Source organism: Oreochromis niloticus, linkage group LG23 (genome assembly GCF_001858045.2).
Source record: "Oreochromis niloticus isolate F11D_XX linkage group LG23, O_niloticus_UMD_NMBU, whole genome shotgun sequence".
NCBI classification, from domain to species: Eukaryota; Metazoa; Chordata; class Actinopteri; order Cichliformes; family Cichlidae; genus Oreochromis; species Oreochromis niloticus.
In genome coordinates, this window is record NC_031986.2 from 6,783,605 (window position 1) to 6,809,462 (window position 25,858).

Genomic DNA, 25,858 nt, shown 5'->3' on the forward strand with positions numbered 1-25,858 from the left:
TGACTCTTTAAAGCGAGATCTGCCGTTGGCATTCAGCCATTATCAGCTGTTTGAACACTGCTCACTGCACTCCGGCTGGTGCGCGCCGCAGATGCAGCAATCGCTGACAATTATTTTGTTTAGGTTTGATTGCACATGACGCAGGCAAGCAATTAACAAAACAATGTGACACGAACGTAATTTGCTCTCTCAGCAAACGATATTGGCTGTTTGGATCCAGTAGCTGGGGAAAGGAGGCTGGCAGGTGTTCATCTGTAAGTTTCTGCATCACAGCTGATGGGCTGCAGAGCAACAAAGACTTAGTCCCCGATAGTGCTTATTTCCTGTAAATGGTCATTGTACACCAAGCAGCCAACTACTCAGAATAGAAAGATACAAATAAGACATACACTTCAATATATTTGCTTATGTGCACTTAAAATTCATCACATTAAATATCTGCTACTTAAAGGGGGCTTATTGTGTGTTTTTTTTCTCTCCCTACTCTTGGATTTATAGACATCGACTTTATTTAATCCCACGCTGGGAAATTCACTTGTTACAGCTGCGCAAGAGAGGAAAGAAAATGTACATGTACATGTATATGTATGTACAAGTGCAGTGATAATGATACACATGTATTATTATTATTTTAGTAGTATTACGTCACTAATAGCAGACATGCCTTTTATGGTCATTTCGAGTTCACAGGTCCGGCTGTGAGTACACAAGCCCCGCCCACCTGCTGTTCTTCCCATTTTATTCAGTTACTTCTTTTTAGAAGTTACTGAGTTGTAACAACCTCCCTACAGAGGATGAACTAAGAGGCTGCACCCTTCCCACTCTAAGATAAAAAAGGATTACTGTGGACTTCACTTTAATTTTAATTTAAGGGCAAAAGAATAAAAGTCAGGGAGGTCCAGATATTCAGTTTTTCTTCTGTGTATTTTCATGCTTCAGATTTGCAGATGGCTGCCTCTCTCTGAGCCTCAATCTTCCTGTTGAAAGGGAGTTCTTCCTTCCCACTTTCTCCGAGTATGCCCTCATAGGGGACTGTTTGATTGTTGGGGTTTTCTTTGGTGTTATTGTCTTTACCATACAATAGAAACCACCTTTAGGCAACTATTGTTGTGATTTGCTGCTAAATAAATAAAACTGAATTTAATTCTGCTATATTATTACTGTCTGTATATTATTAGGGCAAAACCAAGGAAAAGAAAGTGAATAAAATACACCTGTCTGCTTAACATCATGGCACTTACTGTTCATATTTTCTCAGCTTTTGTCAGCTGTTATCAGTCAGACCATCGAGTTTCTGTGCAAAAAAAAAAAAAAAAAAAAAGTATTGAGGAAGAAACTTAAATGGCTTGTTTCAGACAGTGGATATAATGAGGTGCTGCACTGAGGCCCGGTAAAAGATAAATAAGGATCACTTTGAAATGTGAATCATGCAAAGATACTCAAATCCAAGAATAAAAATAAGGAGCTAGAAATGAGCATAATAGGTCCACAATAAAGGCTTGAAAATATACACATTCTTCTGCGCCCCTGCTTATGTCGACTCATTTACACCATCACATCCGCTAAACTTGTCAGTGAAGAACTTATGATGGCAAATAACATCACTAATGAGCCATATTGAGTTTTACTTTCATGTCAGCAGTCATTTTGTCACACTGTCACACTCTTCAGATGATGGATATCTTGCTCGGGAATGAAACTCTTCAAAGTCTGATTACACTGTGCAGCTCAGCCAATAGAGTAATCTTCATCTCTCTCTCTTTCTGTCTCTCCCTGCTGGCTCAGAGCCACCCAGGCCTCAGCTACCCCCTGCAGCCCAGAGGGACCAGGCTTGTGTCGTTCTCTCCAGCTCCGACAGTGAGCCAGAGCTCAGCTGGGGAAAAGCCCGGCCTCAGAAATCACGCAAAGGCAAACAGAGCGAGGAGGGGGAGATGGAGGAGAAGGAGGCTGAGCCTCCCAAAGACAAACAGAAAGTGGGAGAAGCAGAGGAAGAGGACAAGCGGTGGCTCAAAGGCAAACAATCAGTGGGAGAGAGAGGCGACAACGACGCTGGCGGTGGTGGCTGCCTCCCCCCTGACCGCACACAGGGTAATCCCACATGCAATCTTCTTCTTTTCATATCTAGGGAAATTGGCTAGTGCCTTCTTGTCACCTGCCCATATAATGCTGTTTAATATCATCACCTCCAATAAGGCACCATAGCTCATTCCATATGGGGCTAGGCAATATTATTCTTACTTCTTATTACTATTTCTGCACTTTGCGCCATGAAGCTACAGGAGATTTTACAGTAAGTAAAACTTCGCTGATCTCCACTGGCTTTGAGGGCCAGTGTACAGTAGGCAACTGATGAGCTCCTGATTGGCTGTTTTGTTTTTTGGGTGTTGTTGTTTTTTTTTTTTTTAATAAAGTTGACCGAGGTCTAATTTCATGAAAGGCACAAGCTCCCTAGATGCTCCAGCTCATCCCTGAAACGCAACCTGCCGTTCCCCCGTCCACTCTGGTTATATGTGCACATGTCTGTGAATCTCAGAGGGATGTGAGGAAACAAATTCCCAATTACACAGTGTGTAATATTGCAAATTAAGACCTCTGTGTTCAAGTACTCGTGTCTCAGAGGGATACGCAAAGCAATAAATTGCACTAATTACAAAGAACTAATTACACTGTGTGCAATATGAAGAGCTTTAAAAAAATGCCAGACTAGCAGAGTCTAAGAAAAGCCCGTGACCTGGGTGTTGCCTCTGAAAACATGTAGATGTTCATATTAAAGGGGTGACACTGAGCTCGGGGCTCTTTAAAAAACATTTTTCTAGAATACTCAACACGGGAAGGAGTGTTGCATAAGACGTTTAGGTTTTAACAGGCAAGCCATCAACCCCCATTAGCCTTTAACATCCAGAGATCAGCGTGCAACAAACTGGCTGATTCCTGTTCTTCAGACACACGCACACACTTACAATTTGACATCTATTAGTGCCCAGATTGTCGAGTGGTTAATTTCCCATCTTTGCAGATACCTGTGCCACCCCATCAGTCTAGGACTGAATTCCACTGCAGCTTTTCTTTTTCCTGCAGTGCCTTCTGTACTTTATTCTAAAGGTGAGCAAAAAGCCTGCTTTTTTTCCCCTTTTTTTAAAAATAAAAACACCTCTATTTAGACTGACTCAAGGGGAGCGATAAAAGCTTCACAGTCGATCAGAAATGGCAGCACTAAAGAGACACCGCTGGATACCACCTTGGCCCCCTACGTCCCCTTTAGTCATGCACTTTTTCCCCTGGAGACAGCTCATGTCTACCTGCAGTACTGTGCAAGAGTTCTAGAGCTTTAAGCAATAACCTAAACATACAGGCAGAGTGATACAGGGCTGTCTTAAGTGATGAGAACACCTCGTCTTATAACAGACATGGAAACAAGAGAAACAGAAGCTCATAAGGTGCCCAACACTCATTGGAAAGCCATGTGAGCGTTTTAGATTCTAAGACAGTGTTTTACAGGATTAAATTTGCCACTTTATTGTAATTTTTGAAATAATGGTTGTTTGGATTCCACAGATAAATGAATAAAAGGGGTTTCTCACTTTTAATTTTCTTATCTGAACCTTTCTTATTCAACTCCAGCTCTTAATATTTTATCCAGGGAGTCCTCTCGAGTAGGTTTGCATGTTTCATAGTTCAAAAGGATCCATTTTTACCTTAAACTGTCGCTTGTAAATTGGATGGACACCTGGCTCATGCAATTTATAAGCCATTTTAGTTCCTGCCTCTTTAAGCCACCCCCTTTCTGAAAGCCCACTTTCTTCTGATTGGCTAAATCCCTGCCCCAATGCTTGTGGGTTACACTTCTTGGGGAGGACTTGCCTGTAGCAGATGGCTTCATACAAGAAATCTGTGACAAAGCTGACATCACAGCATTAATAGCCATCATTATTGGTTAGATCTGTGGTGGTGTTTACGAATTACAGCCATTGTTATATATTATCTCCCATTTTTAAAGGTTCAGCCAACATACTTAAAAAAAATAAGGTCTGTTTTGAGACTTTGATAAAAAGTCATTTGCTGCCAGAAGTCTAGAAGTCATGGACATCACCGTGTTTGTTTGTGTTTCTTCCCTTGGGATGCTCAAAGGCTGCCACCTTCAGTCGCTGCTTGTTTGTGGGTCTATATCAGACCTGTGAATCGTACGGCCCCTGGGCCACATCTGGCACTTTGGTTGTCCTGCATGATGTCAGTGGGAAATTAGGATTGGAGCATAAATAAGTATACATTATGCAGTTTCCCATTTCAGCCACCAAAACTCGTCATCAGAGAACAGATCACTGTTTTGTTTTTTTGTGATTTTGTGAAGTCACAGTACAACTTTGTTTTCTTTTGTTTTCAATGTAAAGTTGTTGTTTTTTTGGTTTTTTTTTAACTGGACTAATACGTATTTATTTACTGATGTCAAAGGTAAAGCTGTGTGCAGCAGCAACCACAGCCTCCCAGACACTGTTCAGAGAGGTGTACTGTTTTCCCTCCTTGTAAATCTCACATTTGATGATGGACCACAGGTTCTCAATGGGGTTCAGATCAGGTGAACAAGGAGGCCATGTCATTAGTTTTTCTTCTTTTATACCCTTTCTTGCCAGCCACGCTGTGGAGTACTTGGACGCGTGTGATGGAGCATTGTCCTGCATGAAAATCATGTTTTTCTTGAAGGATGCAGACTTCTTCCTGTACCACTGCTTGAAGAAGGTGTCTTCCAGAAACTGGCAGTAGGACTGGGAGTTGAGCTTGACTCCATCCTCAACCCGAAAAGGCCCCACAAGCTCATCTTTGATGATACCAGCCCAAACCAGTACTCCACCTCCACCTTGCTGGCGTCTGAGTCGGACTGGAGCTCTCTGCCCTTTACCAATCCAGCCACGGGCCCATCCATCTGGCCCATCAAGACTCACTCTCATTTCATCAGTCCATAAAACCTTAGAAAAATCAGTCTTGAGATATTTCTTGGCCCAGTCTTGACGTTTCAGCTTGTGTGTCTTGTTCAGTGGTGGTCGTCTTTCAGCCTTTCTTACCTTGGCCATGTCTCTGAGTATTGCACACCTTGTGCTTTTGGGCACTCCAGTGATGTTGCAGCTCTGAAATATGGCCAAACTGGTGGCAAGTGGCATCTTGGCAGCTGCACGCTTGACTTTTCTCAGTTCATGGGCAGTTATTTTGCGCCTTGGTTTTTCCACACGCTTCTTGCGACCCTGTTGACTATTTTGAATGAAACGCTTGATTGTTCGATGATCACGCTTCAGAAGCTTTGCAATTTTAAGACTGCTGCATCCCTCTGCAAGATATCTCACTATTTTTGACTTTTCTGAGCCTGTCAAGTCCTTCTTTTGACCCATTTTGCCAAAGGAAAGGAAGTTGCCTAATAATTATGCACACCTGATATAGGGTGTTGATGTCATTAGACCACACCCCTTCTCATTACAGAGATGCACATCACCTAATATGCTTAATTGGTAGTAGGCTTTCGAGCCTATACAGCTTGGAGTAAGACAACATGCATGAAGAGGATGATGTGGACAAAATACTCATTTGCCTAATAATTCTGCACTCCCTGTAGAGGGAACTAACAGCGCCAAGAAACAGAGATGATATTTGTCCCATATTGGCCTCTCTTCACTGGCTCCCTGTTAGATCCACAATCAAATTTATAATCCTTCTCCTCACATAAAAGGGCAGGCCCAACCTTATCTTAAAGATCTGATTGTACTGACTGTACAGACTGCGGGGTTACTTATAGTTGTTAGATTTTCTAAAAGTAGAATGGGAGGCAGAGCCTTCAGCCATCAGGCCCCTCTCCTGTGGGGCTCTGTGGGGTGTTTGATTGTTGGGGATTTTTCCAGAATACTTTAGGAAATTTAGCTTACAGCATAAAGTACCTTCAAGTGACTGAAATTGGTATTTTTGGATTGTATCGCACGTCAGGAGGTGTTGTGTAAGTCAGTGCTAAAAATTAACCATGTTGTTAACTTCATCAGGGCGAGAGGACTGAATCACAGATAGTTTGTTTCACTTTTGGAGGAGCTTCAGACTGAACGTGGACTAGCACACAGCTGTCACGTGGCTCCGCTTGGGCAAAGCGTTAAAAGAGTATGGGACCTGAGAGCAGTTTTGTGAGGACATTCCTGAGCTCTTAAATCACAAAAAAACTGGATTTCTGCCACTGAGTAAGAAAAAAAAAAAGGAAAAACTGCAGATAAAGTAATTAAACTACAAGAAAACTGGCAATAGTAGTTTGAAATTTAGCAAAAAGATATTTTGTTCACTCTGTTTTTGGGAATGTGTTTTAACAGATAAACTGCTGTTTTTACCTACTTCACATTTTCATTGCCTAATTATAACATCTACTCTTAACAGTAGCAGTTTATAAAGAGATAGAATTAATATTGAACAGAACTGAGTTCAGCTTGTTAATTGCCCACCCACGGTATGTATGTATAGATATAAAAGTATGAGCAGTTCATAGATTAATTTATTGAAAAAGGTATAAAAATTAGTCTTTATAATGTAATAGCTCACACGGCTGGACTCTAGCTCCTTTCAGACTGCATTAGGCCAGGCTGAGAGTTGAGGGTCATCTATAAACCTGTTAGCTTGCCAAGCAGTGGACTGCTAAAAAATATTTGTGGGAGTGAGGGGCGTAGTCATGACCGCAGTCTGCCATTTTAACCATGTTTTTTCATGGTTTTAGGTTTAGAGTTAAGTTTAGAGTTTTAAGACTTGACTGTTTTTGATAAAAAAAGACAAAAAAAGCTAAATCTTGATCATAGAAGTGTTAAAATGGGACTGATCAGTACTGTACTAGTTAGTCCCGAAAAGGTTGATTCTGTTCATGTGGACGTTTTCAGTGGGAGAAACGTTTCGTCAAGTGACTTCTTCAGCCTCAGCTGACTGCAGGTTTCCCCAGTCTTATAAACCGTACATTTGCACAATGACTGGAACTAGCCCACTGAAAGAACAACGGGCTGTGAGGTCAGTTTCTTCATTGATCAGTGTTGATCAGTTGTCATTATGCAAATGTACTGATTATAAGGTTGGACTGCAGTCAGCTGAGACTGAAGAAGTCACTTGACGAAACGTTTCTCCCACTGAAAACTCTACGTCCAGACGGACAAAATCAGCTTTTTCGGGATTTCCTTACCTGGATGATTGAGCATGCATCAAGTCTTACTAGTTGGTGTTAGCCAATTAAAACCAAATGACTTACAAACACCCTCTTTAGTTGATTTTGAAGCTCCACACCCTCTGACCTTAAAGCTGTCATCACGGACAACCCCAACACTACAGTAAATCTGTGCCAGTTTAGTTTTTTTAAATTGTGCTCCCAAGTCGCTTTAATCATAAAATAAAGAAGAGTCATCTGACTCACACGTGTTTGGGCCTTCTTCAGAAGTAAAGTTTGGTTACTGTAGGGTTAGGGTTACCACCTATGATGAACTAGACCTCTGAGTTAACATCCACCATCTCACTCCTAACCTGTCTAAGGTCAGGATTGGGTTTTGTCCTACCCACATACTACACAGACAAATTTTCAGGGTCTTGAAGATAAAGTCTCACGTTTTGAAACTTTTCTATTAAAACATTATATTTGGGCGTTTTAAACAGGCAACAATTCTACAAGAGGGACTGGATGGTAACCAAGCCCTCCACCTAAGTCTAACCCTAGAGTTTAGACACAGTGACCTGGCGCATGTTACTACGTTAATGTTTTCACTTGATTTGCTATAGGTAGTTCCAGTAGTCCTGTGGCAGATAGTACCGCCCTCACACGGCTCTGATTTCAACACGAGCCAGCGCTGAGACAGACGATATTGACAGCTTAAATCTACAAATCACCTGCAGACTGCCTTCAAAAACTGCACGAGTGTACCGGCTAGTATGCATGACGTAATTTGTTTTAGAAAAGAAAAACTATTCGAGGCATTTATCTGTCCTGTTGTTGTTTAGTCAGATTCTTAGTTACATGCTGTTGCCAGTCTGTCTCCAGCAGCGTGGGTATTACAAAGCACTGTGTTTGTCCAATAAAAGTGACCTATGGGGTCAGGAGTGATGCCTAATGATTTTCCTCTACCTGCCTGTGGTTTTAGAAGGCAAACCGCAGAGCTGTCGGCCGCTCCCACCTCTTGATTGCTCTGAGATTACTTTCCTCACAGCACAGACAGGCAATCACTCCTCCTCCACCTCTCCGTCTCCCACTCTCTCCTTACTGTCTGTCGCTCAGTCGATCTGCATGGCCCAAACATTCAAACATGGATACCTGTCTCTTTTGGATATTAGTGCAAATGTAACAGCGGCACCAAACATCTTCATGCTTGAGAAGCACAGTTAGGATTTCTTTTTTTTTCTTTTTTTTTAATCTTTTGTTTCGATTCTGCAGAAGATAAGATGACTCAGTCCAATTAGGCGTTGTTTTCTTTCTCTCTCAGTAAAATAACAGATAAATCCCTTGGGGTGTTTTGAAGGCACTGTTCATACTGTGTAAGTGACAGTCTAATAAGACGGCTTTGTAAGATGAATTGCCCCCATCGTATAAATGGCCCACTTAATGCAGCTGGCGCGTTCTACCACTGCAAACAGGGGAAGGGGGGGAAAAAAAACTGCTTACAACAAATATAGGCTGCACACTGCAGAGCTGCAAGGTTTCATTACAGATGCAGCAGGACAGAAGGATGGATGGGATTTAGCGAAAAGCTAGTGTCCTAAAAATGTTTTGGTTCCAGGTTTGTAGCTCTGTGAAATGCCTTCGTCTGGTTATCTTGGTATTTTCAGATACAAAGTGGCCCATTCCAGCTGAGGCTGGTCTGAGAGCAGAACAATCTGTGGCAGACCTGGGAAAATTGCACCTATGAGGACGGCAAACATAAAAGTGAAAGATATGGACTTTGTACAGGATAGGTCAAGGACAGAAAATGTGTTACTTGGATGATCTCACATTGATACAAAGGGATTTGGCATCAAATTACATCGCTAATATTATTCAAAGCAGCGATGGACCGTTAAACAGTCAGTAAATAGAAACAGTTTCTGTGGAAAATAAAAGCTGGTTAAAGAAATACTGCAAAGTAGAAGTGATTGAAATACTTTGAATACAAAGAGCATGTTAAAAGAACGGTTTGTGACATGAAAAAGGATATAGAGATAGAATAGAAACGTAAGCATCTGTCTAATATAAACCCAGTAGTGTAGCCATAGTGTAGCGAATGTTACACTAGCAGATTAGTGGCTGCTGTGCTGCCATTAGCATTAGTATCAGAGAGGGAATTAAAGCCTCACAGAACCTTTGCATAAATAAATATGATGTTCAAACAGCATACTGCTGCCAAATGGACCAATCAGTTGTTGTGTTCTGCATCAGAAAGACGTATAATTATATTTCTGAGTAGGTGAACATCTATGATCAGATGCAGATATTTTAGCCTGATCAGCTGTTCATTGGTTTTGACCGATCAGCTAGAAAATGTCCAATCCCAGTGTGTCTCTGCTTAAATACCTTACCTGTGCAGTCCCATATAAAGGTGTGCTAGGGAGAGTGAAAAATATGATATGTTGTTTGACCTCTCAGGCATAATGTACTCTGTGACCAATAATCACTCTGCTATGAGTGAGTTTGCATATTGTCAGCATTGTACACTCACACTAATGATGTCATGGTTTTCTACTGATCAGCAGCTGGTAGTGAAAATGTGCTAAGAAGAGTAGGAGTTTGCCATCATAGCCAGAAAGAAAGAAACAAGCTAGCAAAGGGAACTAAACACTGATCTGATTCATATTACGCCACCAGCAGCACTCAGTCGGTGGAAAATCTGTTTGTTTATTTGTTTGTTTTTTTAAACAACTGCATTAAAATGCTAGAAAAGTCAGTTTCACCTACAACGATTAATTCTCTTTTTTATTAAATATACACGTCTTTTGAGAGATTGTGTAGAGAAAACATAAAGAGTTAAATACATTTAATTCTCAAAAACGGTGATTGACAGTGGCTTGGCAACAGCAGTCTTCACACGTTTCCCAGCCAAAACACTGGAGAGATATCTTTCTCCCATACTCACTAGAGATCCAGTGCAGGTGCAGGGCAGCGCTTGTTCAATGGAAAGTCTCTTGTCGCAGACAGCCTGTGTCAGTATTTTTCCCCCATTAGCAAGCCAGATGGACACACACACACACACACACACACACGCACGCACAGTCTCACTAACACACACACCGACAAGGCAGACAACTGGCCACGCGAAGTGATTTAAGGCAAGTATTATCAGAGTGTTATAGGTCATTGTCTAAATGAAGCGTGGTCGAACAGTGGCGGTCTCATTTCCACCACCTGACCTTTTCGTGCTAGATGCTGGCAGGATGAGCAAGCTACATAGCTGACATTAATGACCCGCTCCCTCTCTTCTTTCTCTGTTTCTCTCCTTGTGTGACGATCATTTTATCACTCTTTTTTTCTGCTCTCTAGCTGCGTTTCAATCCTGTTGTTCAGCAAATTCTAGAGTGAACTTGTGAAAAATAAATTGGGCATTTTCTGTCAAAGAAGTTGGCTTTCTGTCTTGCTGAACAGCGTTATACTGAAGGAATAGTTTTCTATAGTGATTAAAATTAGTTGGTCAGGAAATTGACCAACTGACCAACTAATTTTAATCACTATAGTTGGTCAGTTGGTCAGGAATTTGAAGCCAATGCTGCTTTATAACTGAGTTGTCATTAACCAACAAGCATGTGGATCCACAGTCAAAGTCACTCCTTCTCGTCACAGCCGTTTTTTTGCAGCCACAATGGCGACATCAGAAATGCTCATCTCAAAGCTTCAAACAGGAATTTGGAAACAATGTGTGACGTCACAGTAGCTGCGTCCATCCTTTACACGGTATGTGACATTAACACTCTCTGCTTTATATTTGCACATTTGTTTAAATAAAAAACATTGCTTAATTCTAACTTTATTTTAAAAATGCATTTTTGCTGCAATTTCAGTTGATAGCTACATCTGGTAGATTTGGCTCCCAAATGTTTACATTTCTCCAGTTCTAATCTTTTTTTTTTTTTAATATGTACTTGGACTCATTGGTACAAATATAACCTCTTTTATGAACTCTGTTTTACCAGCCAAGCTAACATGTGCTGCGTGTAGGACAGGTTGTAACTTGTAGATGACTAGCATGCTAGCTAGTTTCATGCTCATTTTTTAAAACTTTGACCATAGGTTACAGATATTTAGGACGCCATGCAAAAACCAGGCTAATCTACTTTCAAAAATATTTCAAAAACTTTATTTTAAAACTTTTAGATTATCATATAAAAATAGATTTCATTTATTAATCTTTGTTTATTTTTGAATTTTAACTGTGTCCATTGTTTGAATGGTTGTGATTCAGTAATGATGCAAAAAGTCACTTATAGCATATCAACACATTATTATCCCTACAGCCTAAAGATGGAAAAGTCATGCACATCAGGTGGTAAATTTAATTGGTTGATCAGCCAGGTCACGCCCTTAGGCAAGACCCCATTACTCTAGTAATAGTCTTGTCTACATGACTGGGTCCAGTCCCAATCTACATGGCAATGTAGATGCCATTGGAATCTTGTCATCTACACTGGGTCCAATCCAATTCCAAATCTATTCGAATGGCAAATCACAAAGACTTGCAATAGTTCTCGGAAGTTAGTAACATATGCTATCTGCACAACAGAGCTGTATCAGCATTTTTAAAAGGTAAGATGTTAAAAAAAAGACTACATATAACTAGCTTATATAAGCATATTAGTGGATTATAGATGTAGATGTTAGACAATGCTAATTGACACTAGATTAAGCTAGCAACACATAAAAGTAACTTGGAGCAACTAATTAAATGCAAGTTATTTTTTCAAACCATGGCTTTTTGCTGAGTTGACCAAATTTAATATTAGCCAGTACGGCATGTGTAATATGATGGCATGTGGTTGTCTGGTCAGCTGATAAAACGGTAACTGCACAACAGTCATGGAAACAAGTAGCTGTTTTTGTGATATATAGCTATAAATAAAATATTTTTATTTGAGACATCTTGTAAATACTGTTTTTAGGCTTCGTGGTCTTGTTGACAGTTACCTGTATTATATTTCTGCTCTGCTGACGGCAGAAGCAGAAGGAACGTCGAGGAACCAAATGAGACTGAAGACACAAGGTAAGTTTAAAATATGACAGCGGCTCTAAGAAAATATTACACAGTGCTAAATACTTTTTGTTTTGCTCAACATATTAAATGTGTGTTGGCACACTAATACTGTATTACAGGGTAATAAAAAAAATCATCTCCTAATGCATTTACCTGGCTAAGCTTAAACAGGCATGTCTAACATTTACTGTCTTTTTCTCTCTGCTATCTCTCTCCGCTCAGGAACCACAGGAGGATTCAGCCTGAAGACTCTGCAATGAGACGGCGCCCTGACCCTGAGATTCATCTCCAAGAGTTTTTCAAGCTTTACCCGCTTCTTCTTTTTAATAAACCAAACATTATGCTTCCCAGTGGTCTGGTTTTTGTTTGTAAGGAAAAAAGACGTTCTGATGCAGTGCTTGTACATAATTCATTTACACATTTGTTGTTGTCTTAATCCGTAGCTAAGATTGTTCTTTCTAAATTAAGCCAACCGTTTTTCTCCTCTGTGTCGGTGGGATAGCTGCACATGTATACTGTTATCGCTGAGTGAGTGGAGCGTCCCCATGCAGCACAGCACTAACAGGAAGACTGTATACGAGGATAACAGCAGGGAAAGACACAAACTCTGTGACATGCTATTCATTTTGCCTGGTTTATTAGACATTTAAATAATTCATTCGCTCTGATAACTAATTGCAAAGTAAAAAACAAAACTAGCATAAATGAAATGTGTTTATATGTCAAAGGCTGGCTGTTAGAAAGTCCAAAAGGGAAAACAAAGTCCGATGGGAGAAATAAAGCTGGAAAAACACTGACACATGGAACGACGAGGAAATGCATGAGAGATGTATATAGACGCTCTGACAAGGACTAAGGGGCAGACAGCACTGTATACACAAAAAAGGAAAAACAAGACACAGCTGAATAGAATCAGAAAACTAGATAAAGAGGAAGTACAACTATCAAAATAAATCAGGAAGTAAAATAACATTAAAAAAAATCTACTACAGAGACTAAGAATTGACAAAATATGGTGAACTTAGCATCTTAGCATTAAACTTATGATTAAATATAACCCATGAATCTACATAGAAACTAGTGTTCCAAAACATCAAGAAATACTACAAGATTAATCAAAGCCAGACCTTAATCAAAACTAGAAATGGAATTGAAACCAAAAAACAAAACAAATGAATCTAAAAAGTCTAAAATCAGATTTAAAAAAAAAACTAAACTAAGGACTGAGAACAACAAAACTCGTAGACTGTGACAAATTATGTATATCCACCCTAAAATGCCTTCATGTTTTCCCATTTAGAAGCAGAATTTACACCAGCGGGACAAAGAAATTCTGCGATTTTCTCTTTGAATAGCTTTTACAGCTGATTCTGAAACTGTTATCAACTGTTATCTGCCACCACCTAATTCACAAAAAACTAAACAATAAATGTGGGCTAGTACTTTGTTAAGCGAGTTAATTTTAATTTCTTTTAATAAGTTACATACAAAAGGTGTGACTTATTTCAAGCACTTTATTACTTAATCTTTTGGTCCTAGGCAGTCTTATTTCTAGTGACGTAAAATTCCCGTTCTTTCAATAATCTGTTGCGTCTACTTTTAGGGTAAAGCAGAGTGTTTAAACCGCCACGTTTGTTTGCTCTTATATCAACTGCTGATAGCAAGAATGTTGACTTTGATTCCCATTTATATGAAAATGTCAGAGATAATTGCTTCAACATTTTCATTTCAGATTCTTAATCAAGTGTTTGAAAGCAATAAGCATCAATATATGGGTGTTTTTCCGTGCATCTAGTGTATATGCATGCATATTTGAATGATCTGCTACAAATGCCACATCTTCCCAATATTGTGCTCAGTATAATAAATCTTAAAAGCTGCGGGAGTTTAATGTCTCTTCTACTCATTGCATCACCAGAGGAGCAAACAGAGTACCAATAAAGCAGTGAAAACCAATAATGAGCCAATAATATATGCTCAGTGAGATATTAGTCAGCCTATTCCTCTCTCCCTGCAGACTGCGGAGCTGTGCCGTGTTTGTCTTCTGCTGCTGATGCTAATGATGATGATGGGGGCAATGGTGGCGAGGACGCCAACAACGCCCATCCCTTCTACCCAGGCCTGCAGTTCTGCGCCAGCCAGTACACAGACCGAATATATCTTTACTCCAAGGTACCGCTGCCTGTCTGTTTGATTGTGCATATTTGATCATAGACTGAGCTCATGAGGGACCAGAGATTTTTTTCTAGCGTGTTTTCCCAATAATTCTTGTTCCTCTCAAGGTTGTGCCATTACAGGAAATGTTTCAACTGCCCGTATTGTCCATCTGTGCCAAAGAATTACTCTGAGCTTAAATGCAAGTCAGTGTTTAACTCACAGTGAGATTCAGTCGTTTTTTGTTTTCTGCCACTCTGTGCTGCACACCTTGTCTTTATTTTGGGTTCTCTAAGGGCCAGAAACAAATTGGTGTGATAGCACAACAGCAACAAAAAAAAACTGTGGTGGAAATTCTGTAGTTGATGTACTAACTGTTTGCTTATGAACCAGTGATGACAAAGGGAATCTACCAAGAGGGGTGCCAGTAAGGGGTCAAGTGGTTTCACTGGTTGAAACACCATGGCAATTCGGGTCCATGGGATGGAGAAGGAGATTTGGCTTGTTCTGATATGAGGGCAAATTCTTCTGTTAGAAACTGAAAGGGACTTCATTGGAGGTTGGGGCATCAGTTATCTGGATAATTCTCAGAGCTCGGGTGGAGGGCAGGATTCATCAGATATTGAAAATGGCTGGACAAAGCTGGACTGCACAGATGCACAGATCATGGCATCGCAGGAAAAAGCCCCAAGCACAAGATATACTACACTACGGCAAGACCCAAGGTGCAGTTTGTGCAGAGATGCTCCTGAGATAATTCAGCACATTACAGAAGGGTGCAAGACGCTGGCAGGCAGGGCATACAGTACATGGAGCATCATAACCAAGTAGCTGGCATAGGATACAGGAAGATCTGTGCAGTTCAGAGGTGAAATACGCGAGACGCCTCCTAGGGTGGTTAAGAATGACCAAGCTAAGATCCTGAGGAAGCTAAGATCCAGACAGAGGAAGAAGACTATGATTGTTGTTGCTGAACAACAGGATCTTGCCAGGTTTAACAATGACTCCCACCTGTGCTGTGTTCCAACACAGTGCCAGTCCAAACTGCTGCTGGAGTACAAGGAGGCATGTTCAGAGGTAGCAAGACAAAAGTAATGGAGGGAGTGTAAAGGTGAGAATAGGGACACCAAACGAGGGGACTGAAGATGAAGGGTAAAAGAAGCCTGATATGCATGGATGCAGGGAAGGAGGACATGCAGAAAGTTGGTGTGACAGAAGGAGATGTGACAGCAAGGTGGAGGCAGATGATCCACTATGGTGACCCCAACGCACACAACCCCAAAGAAGAAGAACTCTAGGAGAGTTACTATCTGACCCACAGCCGCCTGTGAGCAGCTGGTTCATTACTTTTGGTGATTCTGAACAACATCATAAGACATTATTCTAACACGCTTGAATCTGACTTAATTAGTACCTGTATTCTGACAGACATTTCTCGATGTCATGAAGTAAAATCAAAAATTTCAAGTATTAAAAAAGCAAGTTACTTGACAGTTGACTTGTGATATTGCGCAGCTCTGTGTGAACTGTGGAAGAGTTGTCGCTAAGAGTTTAATTATAACTCTTTTGCAAACATTTTTGAGCCGGCTTCTATTATTTCATGAGCCTTTTCATGTCGTTGCTGGAGAGGATTTTTCCTGGGCTCGAATTCACTTATGTGCACAACAGATCCAACTTGAATTTTCAAATACAACACATTGTGGTGCTGTAGCGGTGACGGGCTGTGACTGGCTAACTAAATTGCAGCAGAAATTAAAAATATTTTCAAGCCACAAATAACAGGCAAAGCACCACATTATGTTTTTGTTTTGTTTTTTTGCGTGCACCACAGTTTGGGTAGTTTAGTTAGTAGCTTAATAACCCACATCATGATTTTCATCTGTAAGCTGCGTTCCTCCTCTGTGCAGTACTCGCTGGCTGATAAATACTCAGTCTTATATTTCAAAGTATTTCTTCTGCAGCTTTAAAAAAATGCTTCTTCTTCTTGTGCCACATTAAGTGTGAGGAGAGAGGAGCTCCTCCTACTCTAAGTGAAAGTCAGACGTGTGGTGCAATATCCTCTATTTCAATTCTTGCAACAAAAAAATAGCTAAAAAGCCAAAAAGTATGCATAAAGGTGTGATGTCCACTTAATGTTTTCTTTTATATCCTCATGTTCTAGTGAAATTTAACTGAGGGCCAAATAAAACATAATTGCATGTTCAAGATCTGCTCAGGTTTGAGCTGCAGATAATCATTTTTAATCATTTAATCTGCAGAGTTATCAGTGTAACCAGCTGTTCTGGTCAAAGTTTAAGAAGAAAAAACCTGAAGTAATAGTGATTAAAACAGGTGCAGTTAATTAGTGTAGAAACAACATAAAAGGCAGTTTTAACGAGCTTTTAACAAACAGGAAAAAAGCTACATGATGCTTGATATGAACCTTTATTGACCTTTGCTGCATTTTCAGTTCTTTCCTTAGCATTACAACACTTTAACAAGCTAACTGCTAGTAAAAACTGGTAAAAGTAATATCACCACTAGTGACTGGGCGGCCTGTGTCCTGCCTCTTGCTTGTGCTACGCAGACATAAACCACATACAGTATGTGCAGTAGTGCAAATACGTTTGAAACTGACTATTTTCTGCTCCAAGGGGAATACTGGGGAAACGATCCCAGCATGATTCTCTCCAAATTTTCCAAAACGAGTAACAAAGGCCGTCGTGCTGGCTCCACACTAACTCCATCACATGCTGTCTTTTCCCCTCCTCTGTGCTGTGCAGGCATTACTGCTGAGGCATTCAAGTCAATTTCAGTAATGGATTTCTTCCAAAGACATCAGAAAAAAATATTTTATTAATAATGCTGAGATTTGTTAAGGGTTTATTTCAGCCAATTACTCTTGTATTGATCTTCCTTTTGCCTCTCAAAAATAGTAAAGCAGCAACCTTCGCCGCCTCTGTGGACCAGGCTCCTTTGCTGTGGAGTAAAAGGTGAAAGAAAAGCTTTTTAAATCCATTCATATCCTTCCGTTCAATACAAATTAAAGGTTTAGGATTTACCAGCGTATTGCCAATATGATTTAATAAGGTGCCACCAGTTTCCAAGCCGCCTTCTAACGTTTCCTCTTTTATCTACACTTCTCCTGTATTTGTCAGCAGCCAGTAAAGCGGTCGTCTAAGGATTTTATTTAATATATTTGGTGCACAAAAGGTTATTCTTAAAGTAAAAAGTGAAGGAGGCAGCCAAACGGTTTTAAATGTTGAACTTGACATAACAAAATAACCCTTTATATGGCATCTGGGTTTCCTTGGCTGGGCCAGCAAAAAGTTTGCATTCATTTTAGCACTAGTATTACTTATGGCTCAATCATGCAGGCCTAGAGACTGGTCAGTATAACCCCGGCAACCACTGGTCGCTAGGGAAAAATCTATATTCCCCAGCTGGTTGGAAGTTTTGGAAAACAAACATCACCAGAAACCTCTTTGGGTTTGCTTTAGTTGCTAGCAGGTTGCTGCAATCGCCTATAGTTTGCATGGAAGACACAGATTTGTGTGGAAACACTCGTTAAGTAGTAGTGAAACTTGAATAAGGGTGCTGAGACTCTTCTTCAAGATTAAAGTTAAACATTTTGAAACATGTTCTCAGCTTCTGGTTTGCATCAAATTCTTCACAGTGTTAGCGCGTGTCTTAGCGAGTAGTTGGCAAGTGTGGAGACGAGTTGGACTCTTCCATACAAACTACAGGCAATCGCGGCAATCTGATAGCAACCAAAACAATCACAACAAGGTTTTTGATGTAACACCTTCTTTCAACAATTTCATCTAATGACAGTTAGCATGTTCGCCGACCAGTCATTTTTCTATGTAGTCTCTGACGGGTCTGTGTGACTGGAGGCCTTAGTATGACCAGTAATGTGGGTTTTAAATGTTACTGTTATCACTGAGTCAGTTCAATGTCATGATAGCTTCCATCTATCCAATTTCTGCCACTTATCTGGGTCACAGGAGCAGCAGTCTAATCAGATATGCCCAGACCTCTTTCTCTCCAGCTACCCCCTCCAGCTCTTCTGTAGGACACTGAAGATTTTATGCCTGATAAACCTCACATAGTAGGTGTCCGGGAAGCGCTAGAGGACACTGCCGGATTTTTGGCACTGCACTCACAGCTTTGATCCTGATAAAATCCTAATTTTATCTGGACTTTTGTCCTGGCACAGCCATTTATGAGGTTTTGGTGGCACATAGGTTTGGATAGCTTTTTCATCATTAGATGATTCATCATAGATTTTGCATTTACTTGGGTAATTTTTCTCTAATTTTATTTTTAAGTGAAACAATTATGCAAAAATCTAAGAAATCAGGGAGGAAGGTACTTTATATACTTTTTCACAGCATTATAAACACATTTTGCTGGAACCTGCCTGCTAGAAATCTGAGTAAATCATGTTTCTATGATTGACAAAGGGAAACTTTTACAAATACACATGCAGCAGCCAAAATAACAGTCACCAGTAACACGTTATATTTGAAATGAACTGCGATAACGGGCCGTTAGACTCGCTGATCTTGCTCTAGCTAACAGCACCGAACGCCAAAAGCGACATCATATCTGCTGGTGCAAGCCACACTTTAGAGGGAGAGGTTTCAACAGTTTGAAAAGATGACACTTTCTGATTTCTTCGCATCTGGTTTTGACTGCTTCTTCAGTGCTGATGCTGAGGTTTTGTCTGAGTGGCGACGCCTATCGTTCAGGAGAATCAGCACTAATATAAATGGCCTAATAGTAACCCATGAGGCACTTTTATTTAAAGAGTTCAGGTGTTTTGTTCAGTATTCAAGCCAAATGTTCTTTTAGCACCTTCCACCATTGAAGCTTGTGGCGCGTCCAGCAGACTAACACAAGCTATAGTTTAACTGCAGTGTGGCTCTGATTACACTCCTGTGCATTCTTGGCACTCCCCTCGAGTGCCACTTGCCAACAGACCTTTGTATTGATCGCGTTGTGATACTTCACGCCCTTTTGCTTCATTCATGAGGGATCAAATTCCTTCCCCACTAACACAGATAAGAGACAAGAGGGTTTTACATAAAGAAGAGCAAGACGCTGAACTGAATCACCAGTGGAATCTTAGCCTGACAGCAATAGACAAGTGTCATGTACGCGTGGCTGAGACGATAAGCTGAGGAGATAAATGTCTCCCGCTGTCGTTTAAATGATAAAGTGGAGGAATTCTGGCTGGAAAGCTGTCACATTGGGATAATCCTGGACAAGGCAAAGTATTCACACAGGGGGCTACTCGAGGCACAATCAGAGGAAGATTTGTCACCGAGGCTTGAATGAGAAATATTGAGAGTATTAGTAATTTTATGTCCATTTACTGCACAGCAAACAGTTGTTTTATTCAGGGGTTCACTGTCCCTTCTCTTTGGTGGGTGGGTTTTTTGACTCCTGTCAAGACCAGGAAGAACCAATAAGTGTGGTGAAGAAGCTGAGGAAAATTCAGAAACACCATATGTTGGACTACAATTAGTTTGGCATGTTGTGATTTCTCAGACTTTTCTTGCGCTGTTGTTACATGTGACAGACCACTGAATAATGGAGCAGTATAGCAATCCACATTTGTCAGGGCCTGCACACATGGATGACTGTTTTATTCTTAGAATATCTGGAAAGACTTCAGTAGCTATACGTTTGTCAGGCTTTTCGATGTGCATGTGGAGTTTTAGTCCAGGATTAGTGACAGCAGAGAAGTGCAGAACAAAGACTTTGAAGAGAAAAATGAGTCAGTTAACCACAAGCTGTGTGTAAATGATAGACCCTTGGTTATTGGACTGTAAAGCCTCAACGTTGGCATTTTGGTTATCATCATCTTGGTTTTATTGAAACTGGATGTAACCATATATTTAGAAACCAGTGCAACGTGAGCCTGATGAGCTAACACCATAGACTGTGTATAAGTGATGAACGTACCTACAATGACGTCGCCTAAAGGTTTTCTGTTTCCCATTTTCACTGTCGTCATCTTAGCTTTTTGGAACCAAACATCAGGAGTGACTGCAAACAGAGAGATACTGTACTCTCGTATACTAGCAGCTTGTTATGAAGCCAAAACATCTTTATCATCCATCTGGACACTAAAGAATAGTTTTATTTTATAAACTACACATGTTTTGATTAATAAGACTTGAAACTAGAAACTGAAGTCATGAACTTAAGGCACAGGTCACAGGAGCTAAGACCATTTACCCATGGAGCCAGAATGGCCACACCTAAAAATCAGTTTTTTGGATTCTTCTTGACACGATATTTCAAAAAAGTAAAAAATGAGTATGCATGGTCACAATACATGATCCTAGCTTATAAATAAAACAAAGTCAGTTATTTTAGCACATTTGTAAAGCTGACAGTGAACAGAGTTGATGCTAACACTGCTAATATCCACAATAAACCATATAAATGTCTTGAGCCACCCCACATTTGTTTATAGTTTGCTTCAAAGGAGCTTATTGCTCAAGTGATCTTGCATAAAAAAGCATAAAAACTCTCCTAATTCAAGGGATGTTTTTTCTTTGTCTTCACATAACAGACATCTTTGCAAAGAACCAATCCTGAGATACTTTGTTACCATGTAAAATAGTAACAAAGTATCAAATTTTTTCCCATGTCTTTACTTGAAACAGTGAAAAAAAGCCACAGATAACACCGTCTGATTGGTATGAAATAGTGTACCATTTATGCTTGTTCCTCTTCAATAGAAGCTTTACATCTGCACCATGATTGCCTCACATTATTCTTATATTACTGAGCAGGTTTCTCCATGCTATCACTGGTAGCAATGCTAGGCTAAAACATTAATTATTTCAAGTAATGGGCATTCATCTGTCTGTCAGATTTAGTCACTCATGAAAGGTAACTCCTGTATTGGTATGTGTGTGTATACGTATGTAAAGCTGTGGTCAGAAATTTACATCGACTCCTCATTAGTATGAATTTCATGGTCATTTTGGGCTTTTAATGATTTCTTTGAGCAGTTCTTTTTAGTGATAGAATGATTGTACAGCAAACATCTTTATTGACTTAAAAAACAAGAATTGGATGCATAGGTTTAAATTCATTTCAGATTTCCTCTAATCAGGAGCACAAATTATACATACATACACTTAAATAAGTAGTGCTGGATGTGGATCCTTTGGTTTGTGTGGAATATAAAGTGGGGTGCAGTGGACCGTCTTTGTTTGAGGACATCATGTGGAATTTTGAGTTTAGAAGCCGGGTTAATGGCTGGGGCGTTCCTGAGCATTCTTTGCGGTGTGACGGGATGCATTGTCATAGGGGGATGTGCTTCTTCTGCAGCATTGTTTAGGTGGGTGGTACATGTCAAAGTATCATCCAAGTATTGTAAATACCACCAGGACTAAGGGCTTCTCAGCAGCATATGGCATTGCAAAGAGATGACAATTAAAAGCAACTGTCAGTGGTTTTAATGTTTTGGCTGATCATCATTTTATTCAACCTGAAAATAAACATACTTCTTTTATTTTATTAATGATAATAACAATAATAATAATGATAATAATGATAATAATATCGTATGTTTGAATGAAACCAATATTTTCAGTTGCTTTCCTCATGAGCTTGTTAGTGGGAAGCATAGTGTGCCTCTTTTCAATCACATCTAGCAGGGCTCTAATCCTGCTTCATGCTGTTACAGCACAACTCGCTCCACCATTCCCCTGACTCTCCATGATATTTATTTTACCATAATCCAAATAAACACATGGGCGTCTTTGCACTGCGGGTACAGCGCAGGAGGAAAAAAAAAAAACTTCCTAATGTTGATTTGTATCTCCAAATCCATGTGCCGGCTGCCGGCAGGTATTAACCTTTAGGCTTTATCCTTTCTCCTGCCTCCTGCCTGTCCTCTCCGACCATCATCTCCAAGCCTGACGTGGCTCTGAGAGCTGAAACCAGATTGTGGCTTTTACCTGAATCCGCCCATCAGCCTCTTTCTTGTTTGGTACAGTCGATGTTGTGTGATTGAAGTTAACTCTGAGGGTAAGTGGCTTGTCGGTCTTCAAATTGGCAGTAGTTAGTGCTAATGAAGCAGTAATAACCTGGTAAATGTTCTTTATTGTGGTTATTTTTTACAGTGATTATGCAGATGCTTCCAAGCCGCTGCGGTATGATTACCTATAATTACAGTGAGGTATATTCTTATGGGTTTATTCCTGTTTTTTTATCCTCTTCATAATGCTCATTATTTTTGTTACTAATGCATGCATGCATGCTCTCACAAGAGAAACAGGATCCTCAAACATATATTAGAATAAAGGTGGATAAAACAAGCAAGATCACTAATGAGCTCCTTGGTTACCACAGGAATTACCATGGCAACCAATAAAGAAAGAAAGTGTGGCCAGATTACAGAACTTAAATGAAACTAAATTCAAGTTCTGTAAGTTGGTAATTAAAAATCTGATTGCTCTGCAGACAATCCCTAAAGTTTTAGTGCAGAATGAGGTACAGCACACAATGAAACTAATTGCATGTGAATGCTGCAAAACTGTATATTCGGTTTGTAATTACAGACAGTTTAGGTCCTGCAGTTACTTTTTATTTTCCGCACGGGAGTTGTACAGGAGGAGTACATAGTTGTACTGTTGCTCTATGGCTCTGTGAGGATTAAAGAGCGTTTAATTCATGGCTATTTCACTAAGAGTCTCTGAGAGTTTTATAGGTGAGAGCAACACATCCGGGTGTTTTGGCCTTTTTCAGCTTCTGAAGTGCGTCATGGCAGAATTATTTGAGAAACCGCAGTAAACAAACTACATCCAAGCCTGTCTCTTCAACAGGCTTCAGTGCCGCGTCCCTTGGTTTGTAATAAGCCCAAGTCCTAAAGAACTATTCAGTTGTAGTTTGAACCCTGTAAAGCTTTTTATTAGCACTATTCATGGGCTGCAAACTTTCAAGCTAAGTTTCAAATGTCAGCATTAATTACAGCCCTCACGCTCGCTGAGTCCTAATGCTTCAGAACAGATGAATAAAAGTGAAGTTTTCAGTCTGGAGATTAAGCTCGGGATCAAAACTTTCTGATGTCAAATAATTCAAACGATACAGCAACATATGAATTACCTGTAGTTGGGCATACGATGGGGCCTGGTACCTGTACCTCACTTATTGACCCTCACTGTGCACTTTCATTGGAAACATTTAACTTAAACCTTTTAAACGAGGTCACCGCTGCGTTTGGTGTAGCATTATAATAAGTGGACATGGCTAGTGGACAGCTACTCTCCTGAACCCTTCAAAAACTCACTAGTATTAGTTTTTCATCCTCCTTGCTGTCTGGAGTTATTTTATGTAATTACAGGCCACTTTTACAGCCCGCTTGTCTTGATCCAAACAGCTCTGTGGCTCTTCTGAGAGGAGAGGACACTGATCTCATTTAACTTTACTTACTTCCCATGTCTCCTGATAACAGAGCGTTGTAATCCACAACCTTTTTACGTCATCCTTGCAAGAGAGTCTCCACACATGAAAAGCGGTGCTTTAAGCTAAATCGATACACTGTGTTTCCTCTCCTCTAAACTTCGTTAAGCGTAGACATTGCAGTATTCTCAGCCCAGGTGTCCAGCACCCAGAGAGAAGAGAACTGATTGTAAGAACTGGGAGGATACAGTGCAGGACAAGCATTTGACGATGCCTCTCATTAACGTCTGCTATCTAAAAGAGAAATGCACGGCATTACAAGAAATGATTCTCTTGTAGCTAATGAGAAAAAAGAAAGTTCACTCAGAGACGCCCACCTTCTCTGACACATAGTTAACATTTATTTGATAGCGTCGGCAAGGTTCTTTGCGATGTATCCCTCCTCCTTAGCTTGAAGTTATATAACCACAGTATTATCCTGACATTTCTTCTCATCGGGCGAGTGAAACAATAACGGCGCTGCCTCGTGATTCGCTCCAAAGCACGCTCGGCGAACGGTTGTATCTCTGTTTGCTTCGGTTACACCAGTGAGTCAGCGGCAGAATCCCACGTCTCACCAACTGCTTCGAAAGGAAAACACGAGGAGCCACTCAGAAACATCCAAAGAAGCATGAAGGGCCTGTGTGCAGTGTGGTGGTGTCACTGCGTGCTCGAGCACTATTTATTGCTTCACAGACCCTCTGATAGTTTTTTATGGGTCTCTCTGTGTGCCTTGTGAGTGGGAGTGAGGGTATCTTAGCCAAAACTACAGATTTTTTCTTCTTTGTCAGCTCCATAACTATTTGGACAGTGACATAATTTGAGGTATTTTGCCTGCGTATGTCAGTACATCCATCCATCCATCCATTTTATTTAAATTATTCAGGTCCAGATCTCTCTTTTTCCTCCTCATCAGCTCCTGCTGGTTGGACATTTCCGAAACCTTACCTGGGAAGTGTCCAGGAGACGCGTCCTAGTTAGATTCACAGACCACTTAAGCTAGCTCTTTTTGATGCAGTGGCGCAGCAGCTTTGTACTCCCTAATGGCTAAGGACCTCATCCTCGCCCTACAAATGAGCACAGACGCCCACCTCACGAGGAAGCTCAGAGGTGAGGGTAGGAACAGAGATTGACTTGTAAATTGACGGCTTTACCTTCACAATCAGAGTTCTGTTTACCATATCAAGCCAGTTAATTACTTCTACCACCGCAGGAGCTGCACAGCTTCATCTGTTTTCCTCCTGCTCCACTCCTCCCCTGTGTATGAAAATGACCCTGAGATGCTTGAGCTTTTCCACTTGAGACAGCAACTCATCTCCAACCTGGAGTAGGGAGTCCATCCCTTTCCAGCAGACAACAACTTCAGACTTGAAAGTGCTCATTTTCCAACCTAGCCGTTGTTTTATGTTCTTGAAAGTGCCCCTCAAAAAGCAAAGAACTGATTCTTGATCCACCGATTTTAATGCAGTTTTAAACATAAGAATTCTTCGAATACTCGGATGCAGTCTTATACAGTCAGTAACCACGGACATCTTCAAATGCTGATTTTTCTACCTTAAGATGCTCTGCCAGGCTTTCACTGCAGCGCCATCAGTTGCTGCTCGTTTGTGGGTCTTGCTGCTGTTCAGCCATCTGTGCTATGAAGCACTGTCCCACCAGTTTTTCAGCGTTTGGCTAAATCTCAGCAGAGTAAAGCCGTTTACTCTTCAGCATTCCTCCTGCTACTTCTATCAGCGGTCACATCCTCAGTAAACTTCTATTCCATTGGCAGCCGTACATGCCCGTGGATCACACTGCTTCTGCCATGTTTCACAGATGATGTGGCATGCTTTGGATCTTCTACAAGTTGATCTTGTAGAAGCTCCAAAGGAAAAAATGTTGTTCCAAAACTGGGGAGAAATGCACCAAACACTTCAGATTGATTTGGACACTGCTAAAGTTTCTGCTACTGCTAATATTTTTGTGTGGCTGTAAATCCATTAACAATCATGGAACATTTTTCCATGAAGCTGAAAGTCTACATTTCTGCCACAACTTGATTATTTCATTTGAATCCATTG

General features: G+C 40.6%; 1 protein-coding gene and 1 long non-coding RNA gene across 8 annotated transcripts in view; both read left to right on the plus strand.

Moving 5' to 3' along the window:
• zranb3 (zinc finger, RAN-binding domain containing 3) overlaps positions 1–25,858 on the plus strand; it is a 118,357-nt gene that overhangs the window by 59,348 nt on the left and 33,151 nt on the right. For all 7 annotated transcript variants that reach the window (XM_003440915.5, XM_019351635.2, XM_005449978.4 and 4 more), the window contains 2 exons: positions 1,786–2,088; positions 14,212–14,366. In XM_003440915.5, the coding sequence (XP_003440963.2) occupies positions 1,786–2,088; positions 14,212–14,366 (458 nt within the window). The remainder of the gene's footprint in view (positions 1–1,785; positions 2,089–14,211; positions 14,367–25,858) is intronic.
• LOC106097930 (uncharacterized) lies at positions 11,595–12,538 on the plus strand. The gene is made up of 3 exons (XR_001223982.3): positions 11,595–11,749; positions 12,103–12,203; positions 12,417–12,538. It is a non-coding gene; the product is annotated as an uncharacterized LOC106097930 (long non-coding RNA).